Genomic DNA, 18,305 nt, shown 5'->3' on the forward strand with positions numbered 1-18,305 from the left:
TCTCTACTGACATTTAGTGGCCATACCTGGTAATACACCGCCAATATGCTCTCTACTGACATATATGTAGCACTGTCCCCTAGAGGACTGCTGAGAATTACACTTTCTGGATTCCCCTGGGTTACCCTTAGCAACTGACAGCAAATAAACAGCAATGAAAGTTCTTGGCTCAGTCAATAATCAGTCCAGGGGATGTTGTTTTTGTGTTTTTATTGAGAACTTGAATAGGAGATGGGATGAGTGGGATACTCCAACTATTAACTATTTACAGTCTTAAGGACAGCTAACTGTAGGATGCGGCAAGGCGATGCTTCACTCTGCCACTGAAGTGAAGATGCTTTAAATGTTCCTGCTTGGATATTCTCTTCAGGGTTCTAAACTTGGCACCCCCTTTACTCTCACGGCCTGAGTGCTGACACCCATCCACTGACTTTACACTCTGGAGTGGTCCCCTTCCTGGCAGACCCCTGGGCAAGTTCCTCTGTACTTACGGACACTGTTTTTCCAGAGTCACCGTTGCCTTCAAACTCCACCAGTCAGCCTCCACTGGACCTCTGGGTTCAGCCACACTTTCTGGTTCACCAGGCCGACTGCCTGTGACCATCTTCCACAACTTCAGAAGAGGAGACCGCCGTCACCCTCCTTCTGGGACTTGGCTTCCCGCCCAAAGACTGCCTGCCTCATGTGCCCTTGGCTTTTATAGCATACCCCAGGATGCACCACTTGTCTGTGCCAACCCACTGAGACAGTTACAAAAGCCTGTGTGTCACTGGCTGGGTTTCCTCCACTGTCCAACAGGCCTCCCCATTGGACACTCCTTCAGCCCAGAGGAATCACACATGGACAGATGGAACAGGCCTAACTAACAGATCCTGCTCCCTATCCTGCTCCCTGTGAAGCAGGGAGCACATAGATTTAGCCAGACAGAGCCAAAAACGATTCTGTCTATCTAGCACCTGACTAGGAGGGTGCTAAATTTAGTGGCCATACTTGATAATACACGGATGCTATGCTCTCTACTGACATCTAGCGGTCATACCTGGTAGTACAGCACTGCTCCGCTCTCTACTGACATATAGCGGTCATACCTGGTAGTACAGCACCACTCTGCTCACTGCTGACATCTAGTGGACATACTTGGTAGTACAGTGCTGCTCTGCTCTCTGCTGACATATAGCGGTCATACCTGGTAATACAGTGCTGCTCCACTTTTACTGATGACATCTAGCGGCCGCACATGGAACTACAGCGCTGTACAGCTCCCTTGACTGCCTGGAATACTCAGATTTGCTGCCATTAGTGCAGTCTGGACCCCTTGTTCTGTTGAGTAGTGCAACCCGTTGGATAATCCCCCTCTGATCTGTGCATGCGCAGTGTTAACATCACACCAGCTGATCAATAGATGAGCTGGCGTGACCTTGCACACTGCGCATGCACAGATCAGAGGGGGATTATCCAACGGGTTGCACTACTCAACAGAACAAGGGGTCCAGACTGCACTAATGGCAGCAAATCTGAGTATTCCAGGCAGTCAAAGGAGCTGTACAGAGCTGTAGTGCCATGTGCGGCCGATAGATGTCAGAGGAGGGCGGCGCTGTATTACCAGGTATGGCCGATAGATGTCAGAGGAGAGCGGCGCTGTATTACCAGCTATTACCGCTAGATGTCAGAGGAGAGCGGCGCTGTATTACCAGGTATGGCCGATAGATGTCAGAGGAGAGCGGCGCTGTATTACCAGCTAAGGCCGATAGATGTCAGAGGAGGGCGGCGCTGTATTACCAGCTATGACCGCTAGATGTCAGAGGAGAGCGGCGCTGTATTACCAGGTATGACCGATAGATGTCAGAGGAGAGCGGCGCTGTATTACCAGGTATGACCGATAGATGTCAGAGGAGAGCGGCGCTGTATTACCAGGTATGACCGCTAGATGTCAGAGGAGGGCGGCGCTGTATTACCAGGTATGACCGATAGATGTCAGAGGAGGGCGGCGCTGTATTACCAGGTATGACCGATAGATGTCAGAGGAGAGCGGCGCTGTATTACCAGGTATGACCGCTAGATGTCAGAGGAGGGCGGCGCTGTATTACCAGGTATGACCGATAGATGTCAGAGGAGGGCGGCGCTGTATTACCAGGTATGACCGATAGATGTCAGAGGAGAGCGGCGCTGTATTACCAGGTATGACCGCTAGATGTCAGAGGAGGGCGGCGCTGTATTACCAGGTATGACCGATAGATGTCAGAGGAGGGCGGCGCTGTATTACCAGGTATGGCCGATAGATGTCAGAGGAGAGCGGCGCTGTATTACCAGGTATGACCGCTAGATGTCAGAGGAGGGCGGCGCTGTATTACCAGCTATAGCCGATAGATGTCAGAGGAGAGCGGAGCGGCGCTGCAGTGGCGGGAGTTGTTGGTGGGGGCGGGACCGGAAGTGACGCAATGCGCTGCTCGGGGTCGGGAGCCATTAGCCGTTGCACGCCGCATGACTGACCGCTTCTCCCTCCGCCAACCCGGGAACACCGACCGACCCACCGGAGCCTGGGTGAGTGATGGGTGGGGGGAGGGGACCGATCTCCGGAGGACTGACCACGTGTGTGCGGAGCCAGCGATCTCCTGAGGAGCGATCTGTGGGGGAGGGGCCGCCTGCTGTACAATCTGCGGGTGGGATTTCTGTTTTCTGATCGACCAATCAGATCTGTGCAATCATTGGGTGGGTGAGGGGGATCATGGTGCATGTGGGTGGGGGGAGGATCGCTGTGCATTGGAGGGGTGGGGGAGCAACTTGAGGGGGGATTGCTGTGCATGCCATACGTTGGGGGGGGGGGGGGAGAGATCGCTGTGCATGCCATACGTTGGGGGGGGGGGAGAGATCGCTGTGCATGCCATACGTTGGGGGGGGGGGAGAGATCGCGGTGCATGCCATACGTTGGGGGGGGGGGAGAGATCGCTGTGCATGCCATACGTTGGGGGGGGGGGAGAGATCGCTGTGCATGCCATACGTTGGGGGGGGGGGGGGGAGAGATCGCGGTGCATGCCATACGTTGGGGGGGGGGGAGAGATCGCGGTGCATGCCATACGTTGGGGGGGGGGGGGAGAGATCGCGGTGCATGCCATACGTTGGGGGGGGGGGGGGAGAGATCGCGGTGCATGCCATACGTTGGGGGGGGGGGGGAGAGATCGCTGTGCATGCCATACGTTGGGGGGGGGGGAGAGATCGCTGTGCATGCCATACGTTGGGGGGGGGGGGGAGAGATCGCGGTGCATGCCATACGTTGGGGGGGGGGGAGAGATCGCGGTGCATGCCATACGTTGGGGGGGGGGGGGAGAGATCGCGGTGCATGCCATACGTTGGGGGGGGGGGAGAGATCGCTGTGCATGCCATACGTTGGGGGGGGGGGAGAGATCGCTGTGCATGCCATACGTTGGGGGGGGGGGGGAGAGATCGCGGTGCATGCCATACGTTGGGGGGGGGGAGAGATCGCTGTGCATGCCATACGTTGGGGGGGGGGGGGGAGAGATCGCGGTGCATGCCATACGTTGGGGGGGGGGGGAGAGATCGCGGTGCATGCCATACGTTGGGGGGGGGGGGGGAGAGATCGCGGTGCATGCCATACGTTGGGGGGGGGGAGAGATCGCTGTGCATGCCATACGTTGGGGGGGGGGGGGAGAGATCGCTGTGCATGCCATACGTTGGGGGGGGGGGGGAGAGATCGCGGTGCATGCCATACGTTGGGGGGGGGGGGGAGAGATCGCGGTGCATGCCATACGTTGGGGGGGGGGAGAGATCGCGGTGCATGCCATACGTTGGGGGGGGGGGGAGAGATCGCTGTGCATGCCATACGTTGGGGGGGGGGGGGGAGAGATCGCGGTGCATGCCATACGTTGGGGGGGGGGGGGAGAGATCGCGGTGCATGCCATACGTTGGGGGGGGGGGGGAGAGATCGCGGTGCATGCCATACGTTGGGGGGGGGGGAGAGATCGCTGTGCATGCCATACGTTGGGGGGGGGGGGAGAGATCGCGGTGCATGCCATACGTTGGGGGGGGGGGGGAGAGATCGCGGTGCATGCCATACGTTGGGGGGGGGGGGAGAGATCGCGGTGCATGCCATACGTTGGGGGGGGGGGAGAGATCGCGGTGCATGCCATACGTTGGGGGGGGGGGAGAGATCGCGGTGCATGCCATACGTTGGGGGGGGGGGGAGAGATCGCGGTGCATGCCATACGTTGGGGGGGGGGGGGGAGAGATCGCGGTGCATGCCATACGTTGGGGGGGGGGGAGAGATCGCGGTGCATGCCATACGTTGGGGGGGGGGGAGAGATCACGGTGTATGCCGCACATTGGGGAGGGGTATCTGGGTATCCGGTTCGTCTTGGGAATGTAGGAGGAGCCGACGGTTGGTTTGGTTGAGGTCACACCCCAACCTCACTAACTGACTCCAACATGACCCCCTAATCCATCTCTGACCCCCAACACCAAAACACGACCACCTGACCCCCCCCCCCCCAACATCGTCTTGTTGAGGTTTTGTTGTCAGGTGGTCGTCTTCTCCCAACACAACCGTCTGACCCCTCCCTGACCACAACCCCCCCCCCCATCTACTCCTCCCTCATCCCAACACCCCAACATAACCATCTTCTCCACCCTCACCCCAACATGATTAACTAAACCCTCCCTAACACCCCAACATAACCATTTGACCCCTCCCTCACCCTAACACAGCAACATGGCTACCTGGCCCCAACATGACCCCTCCCCAACCCGAGTACCCAAACATGACCCCAACCCCACCATCTACTCCTCCCCCCTCACCCCACCATCCACTCCTCCCTCACCCCAACATGAACATCTGACCCTTTCCTGACTCCATGGCCAACTGACCCCCCTCTGACCCCAACCTGATCACTTGACCTTAACACCCTGACCACTCTAACACCAACATGACCACCTGACCCCTCCCCTCAAAACATGACACCAACCCCACTCATCATCTCCTCCCTCACCCCCAAATATCCGCCAGACCCCAACACCACAACATATCCATCTACTCCTCCCTCACCCCAACATCACCACCAGACCCCAACACCACAACATATCCATCTACTCCTCCCTCACCCCAACATGACCACCAGACCCCAACACCACAACATATCCATCTACTCCTCCCTCACCCCAACATGACCTCCAGACCCCAACACCACAACATATCCATCTACTCCTCCCTCACCCCAACATGACCACCAGACCCCAACACCACAACATATCCATCTACTCCTCCCTCACCCCAACATGACCTCCAGACCCCAACACCACAACATATCCATCTACTCCTCCCTCACCCCAACATCACCACCAGACCCCAACACCACAACATATCCATCTACTCCTCCCTCACCCCAACATGACCACCAGACCCCAACACCACAACATATCCATCTACTCCTCCCTCACCCCAACATGACCTCCAGACCCCAACACCACAACATATCCATCTACTCCTCCCTCACCCCAACATGACCACCAGACCCCAACACCACAACATATCCATCTACTCCTCCCTCACCCCAACATGACCTCCAGACCCCAACACCACAACATATCCATCTACTCCTCCCTCACCCCAACATGACCACCAGACCCCAACACCACAACTTATCCATCTACTCCTCCCTCACCCCAACATGACCGCCAGACCCCAACACCACAACTTATCCATCTATTCCTCCCTCACACCAACATCACCACCAGACCCCAACACCACAACATATCCATCTACTCCTCCCTCACCCCAACATGACCTCCAGACCCCAACACCACAACATATCCATCTACTCCTCCCTCACCCCAACATGACCGCCAGACCCCAACACCACAACTTATCCATCTATTCCTCCCTCACACCAACATCACCACCAGACCCCAACACCACAACTTATCCATCTACTCCTCCCTCACCCAAACATGACCACCAGACCCCAACACTACAACATATCCATCTACTCCTCCCTCACCCCAACATGACCACCAGACCCCAACACCACAACTTATCCATCTACTCCTCCCTCACCCCAACATGACCACCAGACCCCAACACCACAACTTATCCATCTACTCCTCCCTCACCCCAACATGACCACCAGACCCCAACACCACAACATATCCATCTATTCCTCCCTCACACCAACATGACCACCAGACCCCAACACCACAACATATCCATCTACTCCTCCCTCACCCCAACATGACCACCAGACCCCAACACCCCAACATATCCATCTATTCCTCCCTCACCCCAACATCACCACCAGACCCCAACACCACAACCTATCCATCTACTCCTCCCTCACCCCAACATGACCACCAGACCCCAACATATCCATCTATTCCTCCCTCACCCCAACATGACCACCTGACCCCAACACCACAACATATCCATCTATTCCTCCCTCACCCCAACATATCCATCCATTCCTCCCTCACCCCAACACTACAACTTATCCATCTACTCCTCCCTCACCCCAACATGACCACCAGACCCCAACACCCCAACATATCCATCTACTCCTCCCTCACCCCAACATGACCACCAGACCCCAACACCACAACATATCCATCTATTCCTCCCTCACCCCAACATGACCACCAGACCCCAACACCACAACATATCCATCTACTCCTCCCTCACCCCAACATGACCACCAGACCCCAACACCACAACATATCCATCTACTCCTCCCTCACCCCAACATGACCACCAGACCCCAACACTACAACTTATCCATCTACTCCTCCTAGAGCTGCATAATTTTTGATAAAATGAGAATCACAATTTTTTTGCCTAGAATAAAGATCACGATTCTCGGCGTAACCTCTTTTACATTTTACAAAAAATTGGGCTAACTTTACTGCTTGTTTTTTGTTTTTAAATTAAAGTGTATTTCTCTTTCGTTCATTGACGGACACAGCTCCAGATCTTCTTGACCATTGGGTTATGCTGCCCCCTACAGGAGTAGAACACTAGGCAGGAAAACACTTTACCACGCCTATGGGGAAGTCCAGGGGATATACTCCCAATTCCTGCTATAGGCACTCCGTTTTTTTTCTGCCTCGTCAGGAGTGAGGACCTCGTTCCTTGCTGGGTTCTCTGGTCCTGGCATTTTTGTCTTTTTTTTTTTTTTTTTTTTCCTCTTCTTATTTTCTGTTCTTGTGAGAACTGCCGGACTGGGCGATGTACTGGATATTCTTAATCCATACGGTCTCCCCAGTCTGGGCAGTGAGCGCGACCCAATCTCAGCTCCGCGCTCGGTTGGCCACAAGATAGCCCCACTGGACAGGGGCTTAGCCGGCAAGTTAAACGTCCCGTGAGGACGCTCAGACCCGGTCAAGGCTTGAGTTGCAACGTACCTCTGGCCCGCAGCACCCCCATTCCAAGAGGGTGCGGTGGTCTACCTGGAGTCGTGCCCACCCTGTTTCCATGGTGCAATAAGTAGTGTCCCCCCCTCTTCTCGGCTCACAGGAGGCTTATTCCTTCCTCAGGATCTCAGTACAAAGGTTTGGAACCCCCTCGTAAGGTTCTAAGAGGCCCTGGTCTGGTAAGCTGAGAGCTTCAGGCCCACAGACAAGCCCACTTCTGCCTAAAGGGGCACCCTCATCTGTATCCGGATGTCTTCGCTTTTTTCTGGACCTCCTTGATTCAAGGCAGGTGGGTCCACAAGCTGATCCGGTCTGGTTACAAGATTGAGTTTCAGTCCATGTTTGTCCCCAGACCGCCTGCGCAGCCTCCTCGGGGCAGTGGAAGATTTACTTTTACAAGGGGTCATTTTACCGGTTCGGAATGTTTTTTTTTTTTTTTGTTTTTTTTTTAGTGGTTTTACTCAAATTTGTTTACTGTTTCCAGGAAGGAGGGAAAAGTTCGTCCAATCCTGGACCTCAAGACCTTGAACTGCTTTGTGTGGGTACAAAAATTCCAGATGGAGGCTATTAGCCCGGTAGTGGCATCCCTTCATCAAGGGGATCTTCTGGCCTCTATAGATATCAAGAACACTTACCTTCTTATCCCAATATATGTCAGACATCAGTGTTTGCTTTGCCGTGGGTGAGGAGCATTATCATTTCGTGGCATTACCCTTTGGTCTAGCCTCAGCTCCTCAGGTATTCACAAAAGTGTTGGCCCCGGTGTTAGCATTGTTGCGTCAGCGGGGGATTGTAGTACTGGGGTACCTGGATGATCTCCTTCTGTGAGCAGAGTTTCCTTGTTCCTTGAAGATCAACCTGGACATCACTGTGAGAACCCTTCAAGACTTCGGCTGGAAACGGAATTTCCAAAAATCTGCTCTGGTTCCATCCACCAAGCTGGACTACCTGGGCCTGACCTTGGACTCGGCCTTAGCCCGAGTGTTTCTTGCGGGGGAAAAAACTCCAGAAGTTGTAGGATGCGAGTTAGACTCCTGTTGTCTTAACAGGAGATCTTCTCTCAGGACTTGGATGTGAGTGCTGGGCGTGATGGTCTCCACCTTTTTTAAGGCGGTTCCGTTTGCACAGTTCCATGCGAGACCTCTGCAAAGGGAGATTCTTGCCAAGTGGAACAAGAATCCACAGTCTCTAGACAATGTGATCCTGTTGAGCCAGGGTATGAGAGGGTTCCTGATTTGGCATCTTTGCTCTTCAGTAGGGAAAATCCTTTCTCCCCCTGTACTGGTCGGTGGTCACCACGGATGCCAGCATGTCCGGGTGGGGAGGAGCCTGGGGCACGGATTGTGTTCAGAGTTTGGACTCTGGAGGAGTCCAGACTGCCGATCAATATTCTGGAACTTCAGGTGATCAGGCTTTGCTCAATCCATTGGACGGATTGTCTGCAGGGGCTCCCGATCAGGATGCAATCGAACAATGCCACAGCCGTGGCATATGTCAATCGCAAAGGGGGCACAAAAAGTGTCTTAGCAGCCTGGGAAGTTGCTGGCATTCTACAGTGGGCAGAACGCTTTGTTCCAGCCCTCTCTGCTGTGCATATTCCAGGGGTGGAAAACTGGCAGGCCGACTACCTCAGTTTGCAGGCGTTGGACCAGGGAGAATGGTCCCTTCACACGAAGGTGTTTCATCAACTGTGTCTCCAGTGGGGAACTCCCGATGTGGACTTGTTGGCCTCTCGTCTCAACAGGAAGGTACAGAGGTTTGTAGCAAGGCCTCAGGATCCTCTGGCCTATGCCACAGACACTCTGGTGGCCCCTTGGGACCAGTATCCTCTGATATACATCTTTCCCCTTCTAAAACTTCTGCCAAGACTTCTGCGAAGAATCAAGGCAGAAGGGATTCCGGTCATCCTAGTGGCCCTAAAACGGGCTTCGCCGGTCTTGGTACTCCAGATCTGGTATGGCTGGTCCCCAACGTCCCTTGGAGACTCCCTCTCAGAGAAGATCTTCTGACTCAAGGGTCGATCTTCCATCCTGCTTTAATGGCTTGGCTATTGAAAGCCAGGTGCTGAGGGATAGAGGGGTGTCAGAATCGGTGATTCCCACGCTGTTAAAAGCTATAAAATCTACGTCTAGGAAGATTGATCATCGCGTCTGGAAGGCTTACATTGCGGGGTGTGAGGCTCGTGGGTTCTCTCCCCCCCCCCCCCCCCCCGTTCCTTTTCGATGGCTAGAATTTTGGAGTTCCTCCAAAAAAGGGGTAGATCAATGCTTGGCCTTGGGAACCATCAAGGGCCAAGTTTCGGCCTTGGTGATTTTCTTTCAATGCCCTTTGGCTACCAACTCCTTGATTCATACTTTTATTCAGGGGGTCCGCCGATTGGCTCCCACGTTGAGGTCTCCATTGCCTATGTGGGACCTCAACTTGGTGCTGTCGGTTCTTCAAAAACCGCCTTTTGAAAACATTTGTGAGACTCCTCTGCTCACGTTGACACAGAAGGTAGCCTTCTTTGTGGCTATTACGTCTGCATGCAGGGTGTCGAGTTGGCTGCATTGTCTTGTCGTTCACCTTTTATATGGTGGTCCACAGAGACAAAGTGGTTTTGTCATCAGGCATCCGTGGTGCAGGTTTGTAAAGCAGCCACCTGATCGTCTGTGCACACGTTCACAAAATTTTACCAGGTGGATGTGCTGGTATCTGCGGATGCCGCCTTTGGCCGCAAGGTTTTTGCGGGCTGCGGTTTGAGAGGACTAGTCCTCTTGGAGGGTGTATTTTTAGGTTGAGCTCCAGTTGTTCTTGGTTGAGATCTTGTTACCTGGTTGGCTAGGCTTAGCTTTTGGGAATTTTTTTTTTTTTTTTATTTTCTGCGTTTTTTTTTTTCCCAGCCCTCATTTTTGACACTGCTTTGGGAAGTCTCAATGGTCAAGCAGATCTGGAGCTGTGTCCGTCAATGAACGAAAGAGAAAATTTTATTTTTGCCTTACCGTAAAATCCTTTTCTCTGATGTTCATTGACGGACACAGCACCCACCCCTCTGAGTTGGGTTATTTTTTCTTCTGACACTACAACAAAATGGAGTGCCTATAGCAGGGAGGGAGTATACTGGGCCTGCCCCATAGGCGTGGTAGAGTTTTTTTTTTTTTTCTGCCTAGTGTTCTACTCCTGTAGGGGGCAGCGTAACCCAATGGTCAAGAGGATCTGGAGCTGTGTCCGTCAATGAACATCAGAGAAAGGGATTTCATGGTAAGACAGCTGTTGGAGGAATCAGCTGAAAACACAGATGTTGTACATGTTTGGGGGGGGGGGGGATATTTTATTTTCGTGCTGCACTTGTGTAGTCATCGGAGAGCACAAACCGCTGGGAGCCAATCTGAGTGTGTGATGACCTCTTTGATAGATCAGTGCTGTCTGGTATTGGTCTAAATGAGATCTTCCCACTATGCCCCCCCCCCCCAATTGAGAGAATGGATTTTCCCTACCTCCCTCAACAAAATGGATTTCTCCTCACCCTACCTGTCGGGTCCCCCCATCTTCCTTCTGTAGCATACCAGTCCCATCCCAGGTTGTGCATCCCCCACTCTTCTCTCATGTGCGGTTGGTTGCCTCTCTTTTAAGGTCTATCTCACTGTTATTTCCTTTTTTCCGGCAGATCTGATTGTCATGGTTGGAGTGTGATTTCTCCACCCCACCACCCTCTCCCCCCCTGCTGCCTCCATGTCTGAGGGAACTCTTCCCACCCGTAGAATCGGCACCCGAGCCGTAGTTCGCCAGGAGAACTCGGCCATGGCGGAATCTGAAGCCACCACAGCCACAACCACCACTACCTCCTCAGAGACCTCCTCTTCCCAGACTGTTCCCCCCTCAGAGTCACCAAAATTGGAGATCAAGGTGGTCCCGAAAGAGGAGCCAATACCAGAACCAGTGGTGACCCCCACTATGCCGGTGACGCCGGTGACCACCATGGGAGCCACAGTGACCACCATGGGAGCCACAGTGACACTAGTGGCCACAGCGGTACCGGTCTCCACTTCCCAGAACTCCACCCCCACCATCACCTCCCTAGCCTCCACTATCGCCACCCCCGCCATTACCACAGTCCAGGTAAAGGACGCTCTGTTGCTGCAGCCGCTGGGGCCGAGTCCCTTCACCGGCAGGAAACGGAAAGCCAATTTTTCCAACGAGGAGACGGAAACACTGGTGAAGTACGTGGTCAAACATTTCAGTGCTCTGTATGGCTCGGAGGCGCTCCGCACAGAGTCAACCCGCAGGAACCAGAGGCGGAGCCAGCTGTGGAATCAGATCCAGAAACATGTCAACGAACTCGGTTACACCCCGCGCAGCATCGACGACCTCAAACACAAATGGCGGGACCTCCGCCTGGAGGTAAAGAGGAAGATCACCCATCGCAGAACTGGCAACAAGGCGCCTACGCCTCCCGGTGTCACCCCAATCATTGACACTAAACTCACCCCTTTGGAGGAACAGGTGGCCTCCACAATTGGACATCACTGCTCGCTGGACGGAGAACAAGAGGGACTCTACATCGAGCCGGGTGAGTAAGCATCTGGAAAATGGGCCCATTTCCCTCCTGTGTCTACCTCCTCTCCATTCTCTGTAATAGAAGAGGTACAGTGCCTTAAAGTATTTGTACCCCTAGAAATTTCCCACATTTTCTCATGTTACAACCAAAAACGTTTTATTTTGTGTGATAGACCGACACAAAGTGGCCATAATTGTGAAGGAAGTCAGTACTTTGTAGAACCGCCTTTCCCTGCAATTACAGCTGCAAGTCTTTTTGGGGATGTCTTTACCAGCTTTGCACATCTAGAGAGGGACATTTTTTGGCCATTTTTAGCAAAATATCTCAAGCTCTGTCAGATTGGATGGAGAGCGTCTGTGATCAGGAATTTTCAAGTCTTGCCACAGACTCTCAATTGGATTTAGGTCTGGACTTTGACCGGGCCATTCTAATACATGAATATGCTTTGATGTAAACCATTCCATTGTAGCTCTGGCTGGATGTTTCGGGTTGTTCTGCTGGAAGGTGAACCTCCGCCCCCAGTCTCAAGTCTTTTGCAGACCGGCCTTCTTGTGGCTCTCTTTTTGTCACGCTTCCATAAAGGGCAGATTTGTGGAGCGCACGACTAATAGTTGTCCTGTGGACAGATTCTCCCACCTGAGCTGTGGATCTCTGCAGCTCCTCCAGAGTTTCCATGGGCCTCTTGGCTGCTTCTATAATTGAAGCACTCCTTGCCCGGCCTGTTGGTTTGGGTGGACAGCCATGCCTTTGTACAGAGCATCCATAAAGTATTCAGTGCTTCACTTTTTCCACATTTTATGTTACAGCCTTATTCCAAAATGGATTAAATTCATTATTTTCCTCCAAAATTGTACAAACAATCCCCCATAATGACAATGTGAAAGACGTTTGTTTGAAATCTTTGCTAATTTATAAAAAAAAAAATCCCATGTACATAAGTATTCACCCCCTTTGCCCAATACTTTGGTGAAGCTCCTTTGGCACCAATTCCAGCCTCCAGTATTTCTGAGTATGATGCTACAAGCTTGGCACTCCTATTTTTGGGCAGTTTCTCCCATTCTTCTTTGCAGGACCTCTCAAGCTCCATCAGGTTGGATGGGGGAGGGTCGGTGCACAGCCATTTTCAGATCTCTCCAGAGATGTTCAATCGGGTTCAAGTCTGGGCTCTGGCTGGGCCACTCAAGGACATTCACAGAGTTGTCCCGTAGTCACTCCTTTGTTATCTTGGCTGTGTGCTTAGGGTCGTTGTCCTGTTGGAAGATGAACCTTCACCCCCAGTCTGAGGTCCAGAGCGCTCTGGAGAAGGTTTTCATCAGGGATGTATCTGTACATTGCTGCATTCATCTTTCCCTCAATCCTGACTAGTCTCCCAGTTCCTGAAAAACATCCCCACAGTATGATGCTGCCACCACCATGCTTCACTGTAGGGATGGTATTGGCCAGGTGAGGAGCGGTGCCTGGTTTCCTCCAGACATGACGCTTACCATTCAGGCCAAAGAGTTCAATCTTTGTTTCCTCAAATCAGAGAATTTTGTTTCTCGTGGTCTGAGAGTCCTTCAGGTGACTTTTGGTAAACTCCAGACGGGCTGTCATGTGACTTTTACGGAGTGGCTTCCTTCTGGCCACACCCATACAGGCCTGATTGGTGGAGTTCTGCAGAGATGGTTGTTCTTCTGGAAGGTTCTCTCTCCACAGAGAAACGCTGGAGCTCTGTCAGAGTGACCATCGGGTTCTTGGTCACCTCCCTGACTAAGGCCCTTCCCCCGATCACTCAGTTTGGCCGGGTGGCCGCTCTAGGAAGAGTCCTGGTGGTTCCAAACTTCTCCCATTTACCGATGATGGAGACCGCTGTGCTCATTGGGACCTTCAATGCTGCAGAAATGTTTCTGTACCCTTCCCCCGATCTGTGCCTCCATACAATCCTGTCTCCGAGGTCTACAGACAATTCTTTGGACTTCATGGCTTGGTTTGTGCTCTGACATGCACTGTTACCTGCGGGACCTTCTATAGACAGGTGTGTGCCTTTCCAAATCATGTCCAATCACCTGAATTTACCACAGGTGGACCAATCAAGTTGTGGAAACATCTCAAGGATGATCAGTGGAAACAGGATGCACCTGAGCTCAATTCTGAGTGTCATGGCAAAGGGTGTAAATACTTATGTACATGGGATTTTTTTTTTTTTTTTTAATACATTTGCAAAGATTTCAAACAAACTTATTACTCCTTTATATTTAGGTGACTTGAAGGCAATTGGTTCCTCTAGATTTTAGTTAGGGGTATCAGAGTAAAGGGGGTGAATACAAATGCAGCCACACTTTTCACAGATTTGTATAATTTATCATTTTCCTTCCACTTCACAATTATGGCCACTTTGTGTCGGTCTGTCACATAAAATCCCAATAAAATACATTTACGGTTTTGGTTGTAACATGAGAAAATGTGGAAAATTTCAAGGGGTGTGAATACTTTTACAAGGCGCTGTATTCCTCTGTCTTCTCTCCGGTGTCCTGTGTCTCCTACCTCCCTCCATTCCCTGTAATAGAAGAGGTATTATACTCTTCTCTCCGGTGTCCTGTGTCTCCTACCTCCCTCCATTCCCTGTAATAGAAGAGGTATTCTATTTCTATTTCCGGTGTCCTGTGTCTCCTACCCCCCCTCCATTCCCTGTAATTGAAGAGGTATTATACTCCCCTCTCTGGTGTCCTGTGTCTCCTACCTCCCTCCATTCCCTGTAATAGAAGAGGTATTATACTCTCCTCTCCAATGTCCTGTGTCTCCTACCTCCCTCCATTCCCTGTAATAGAAGAGAATAGAAGAGGTATTATACTTTCCCCTGTGGTGTTCTGTGTCTCCCACCTCACCTCCATTCCATGTAGTAGAAGAGGTAATATACTCTCCCCTCCAGTGTCCTGTGTCTTCTACCTGCCCCCCCCCCCCCCCTCCATTCTGTGTAGTAGAAGAGGTATTCTACTCCCCTCTCCGGTGTCCTGTGTCTCCTACCTCACCTCCATTCCCTGTAATAGATGAGGTATTCTACTCTCCCCTCCGGTGTCCTGTGTCTCCTACCCCCCCTCCATTCCCTCCATTCCCTGTAATATAAGAGGTATTATACCCCCTCTCCGGTGTCCTGTGTCTCCTACCCCCCCTCCATTCCCTGTAATATAAGAGGTATTATACCCCCTCTCCGGTGTCCTGTGTCTCCTACCCCCCCTCCATTCCCTGTAATATAAGAGGTATTATACCCCCTCTCCGGTGTCCTGTGTCTCCTACCTCCCGTCCATTCCCTGTAGTAGAAGAGGTAATATACTCTCCCCTCCAGTGTCCTGTGTCTTCTACCTGCCCCCCCCCCTCCATTCTGTGTAGTAGAAGAGGTATTCTACTCCCCTCTCCGGTGTCCTGTGTCTCCTACCTCCCCTCCATTCCCTGTAATATAAGAGGTATTATACTTCCCTCTCTGGTGTCCTGTGTCTCCTACCTCCCCTCCATTCTCTGTTATGGAAGGGGGATTACAATATGTCGATCTTGTAGATTAAATCGGACATGGATTATGATGTGTTTGGGCCCCTTTATTGTTTGCTGTCCCTGGAGCAAAAAGTGCCATCACTTGTCTGGCTGGAGTGTTCCTATAGGGGGCAGTCTAGTTCCATCCCACCTTGTCAAGATGGGGATACCTTCAGGATAGTCCAGGGATCCTTATTTCTCTTGGGGATCGATCCAATCCAGTGGTGGTGTGACGCTGACAATTTGTGCCCTTTTTCCATGTCTGTTGAAGGGTCTCTGTATAGTACCAGGTCCTGCCAGTACCCTCGTGTGAGCCCTTTGCTGCCCCCTGTATGTGAGACTATCCAGATGCATTATGGGAGAATTTTACTCTGACTGTGCAGATGTCGTAGAATATTTTGTTTCTAACCACCTTCTGTCCCTCAGGTGTCCCCCGACAGTCCATCTTCTTCAACTGCAGAGGTTCCCCTGGGGCCCCAATGTCTGAACTCAGCATTGGCACAGGTAGGTACAGGTGGGTGGGGTGGGGGGGTGCGCGCTGGTTTGTTGGGTGAAGGAAGGGGTAGATTTGGAAGGTTTTTTTTACTGATCATATTTGTCTTCTGTCTCCAGGGAGCCCCCGACCAAATGCTGAGATCTCTCTGATGTCACCGCTTCTCAGCACCTCCCCCGCCCAGCTTTCCTTTGTGCTGTCAGAAGACGGGGACAACGAAGAGCAAGAAATGGACGTCACACCCTCAGGCGCCCCAACAATCCTCCCGACAATCACTCCGGTTGTCACGCCGGCGGTCACAATTAAACCTTTCTCAGAGACTTGGTCAGCAGTGAAGGATTTGGGCGCCTTGGTTACCACACCGAATCTCCTGCCGCTCCAACAGACCATCATCGCGGCCACGCAGCAGCTCCTCACTGTGAAGCAAGAAGTGTTAACGGCACAGCCCGCCATGATCCCAGCCCGCTGCGAGTCTCAGAGCTCCCTTGTCTCCTCCCCTGAGGGATCTGTCTCCAATGTGACCGCCTCCACCGAATGGAACGGAGACAATTCAGCGGTTGCCCGGGGCAGCACTGAGATGGTGAAGCTGAAAGTAGAAGAGGATGACGATGAGGGCGACAGCCAGGACGCAGGGAAGAATTCTCCCCTGCCGGAGAGCCAAGACGAGTGGGAGGGGCAGTCTGCATCCCCGCAGCCCAGTGACAACGCAGTGGAGGACTCTCTGCCTTCCACCACTTCCCAGGATGGCGATCCAACTTCTGGTACCGATCTTCCCACCAATGGGGACTGCTCCTGCGAGGCCGCCGACGGCAAGGACGAGGTGAAGGCCAAGATGCAGAGGTTGTTGGAGCTGGAGGAGCGATGGGACCGGATGTACGACCAGGAGCTTGGCATCTGGGAGGAGGAGAGGTCCCGGCAGCAGCAACAACGCACACAGGACAGAGAGCTGCAGCAACAGCTGCTCACTGTGCTCACAGACATTCGTGACGAGCTGCGCCAGCTCAGGCAAGAGAGAGCCGCCGCCCGGCAGAACCAAACTGCTGCTAACTGCTCACTGCCGCCCACCAAGGTAGAGGAACCTGAAAGCCCTAAAGCTGCTCCTGAATCCCCCAAGGCAGTTGCTGAGCCTCGAACCCCCCCGACCTCCACAGGAAAGCGCAGGGGGCGCCCGCGGCTTGTCAGACCAACCCCCGAACCCGTGCGCTCCATCCGGCCGGCTGCAGGATCATCTTCCAAAAGTTGAGCTCGGCCCTCCCACCCCTTTTTAGACTTTGCTAGCTCATTGGCTGCAGAGATTATAATCCCGCCTACCTGTATGGGGAGAGGGGGGGAAGAAACCACACTGGAAAGAGGAGGGGAGTATCGTCCCAATAAACTGTCCTGTCCTGCTAGGTTCAGACTGCATAGACATCCGTTTGTCCGTGAGAATTTCCAACCGTGAAGGAGGCTGCCCCTTAGTCACATGACCTCAGGCTGTTCGCCACTCTGGGATATCTAAGGGGCGTTTTGTAAAGAGAGTTGGGGGGGGGGGGGGTGATAGGGAAATATAAAATATAGTTCTATTTTTCTGATATCCTTTAGTTACGAGCCTTAAACCGATTTATTGAATTCTCCCTTCGGTCTTTTCCTGGAAGCCGATTGGCCGCGGGAGGGTGATGAATTCTTATTTTTTGTGAGACGCCGCGGGAGGGTGATGAATTCTTATTTTCCGTAGCAGGAATGAATTGTATGTTCTGTAGAAGTCACTGTTCTGTTTTTTTGTACGGAGACCGAACGCTTTAAGAAGAGCGTCTAGATTTTTTTTTTTTTTTTATAATTTTATTGTTTAAAATTTTTTTTTTTTTTTTTTTTTTTCCGTTTTATGATAAATTCCCGATCCAAAGCACGTCCCATTGGGGGCCCGATCATCACTTGCTGGCTTCGCTCCTGGGACCACAGCGCATGAAATAAAGGGGACAGGCCGGGGCGGGGTCGGAAGTTTCCGGTGACTGGACCTTTTACGCTTTTCATGCAATAAATGAAATGTTTTATGAAACGCCATTGCTGCTTCTTTTGACGCAAACGCGCACACACACACTTTGGTGACTATTCACTTAACCTGATTGCCAAGCGCATATGCGCGGCGGCGGCAAAAGGGTGAGCTTTAACACCAGCCACACCGCACATATGTGTCGCTGGGTGGGCGTTGTGCCGTCAGACGGCATAAAGATCGGTAACCAGCAGGACCAGCTTCTGATTTATGTGACCACTAAGCATCAAACCTTCCCGTAACCCCCCTGGGGCTTTCAGGACTGTTTAAAGGGATGGGAAGGGGTAACTTTCCAGGAATAGCAGGGGAGCTTCGTGTTTCACTTTTATTAA

At 52.5% G+C, this 18,305-nt stretch overlaps 1 protein-coding gene across 1 annotated transcript; it reads left to right on the forward strand.

Annotated features, from left to right (window-relative positions):
• Positions 1-2,441: 2,441 nt before the first annotated feature.
• LOC309556212 (uncharacterized protein) lies at positions 2,442-17,481 on the forward strand. The gene is made up of 4 exons (XM_082258614.1): positions 2,442-2,541; positions 11,057-11,959; positions 15,878-15,955; positions 16,064-17,481. Exons 2-4 carry the CDS (start codon positions 11,122-11,124, stop codon positions 17,185-17,187), a joined length of 2,040 nt encoding a protein of 679 aa, XP_082114740.1. The 5' UTR covers positions 2,442-2,541; positions 11,057-11,121; the 3' UTR covers positions 17,188-17,481.
• The last annotated feature ends 824 nt before the right edge of the window (positions 17,482-18,305 follow it).

The sequence above is a fragment of the Pelophylax lessonae genome, assembly GCF_965119305.1.
Source record: "Pelophylax lessonae genome assembly, chromosome: 5".
In the NCBI taxonomy this organism is placed as follows: domain Eukaryota; kingdom Metazoa; phylum Chordata; class Amphibia; order Anura; family Ranidae; genus Pelophylax; species Pelophylax lessonae.

Coding starts and splice junctions, on each gene's coding strand:
- LOC309556212 (XM_082258614.1), top strand. CDS start 11,122: ATGTCTGAGGGAACTCTTCCCACCCGTAGAATCGGCACCCGAGCCGTA. Junction 11,960..15,877: donor GGGACTCTACATCGAGCCGG/GTGAGTAAGCAT, acceptor TCTGTCCCTCAG/GTGTCCCCCGACAGTCCATC. Junction 15,956..16,063: donor TGAACTCAGCATTGGCACAG/GTAGGTACAGGT, acceptor TTCTGTCTCCAG/GGAGCCCCCGACCAAATGCT.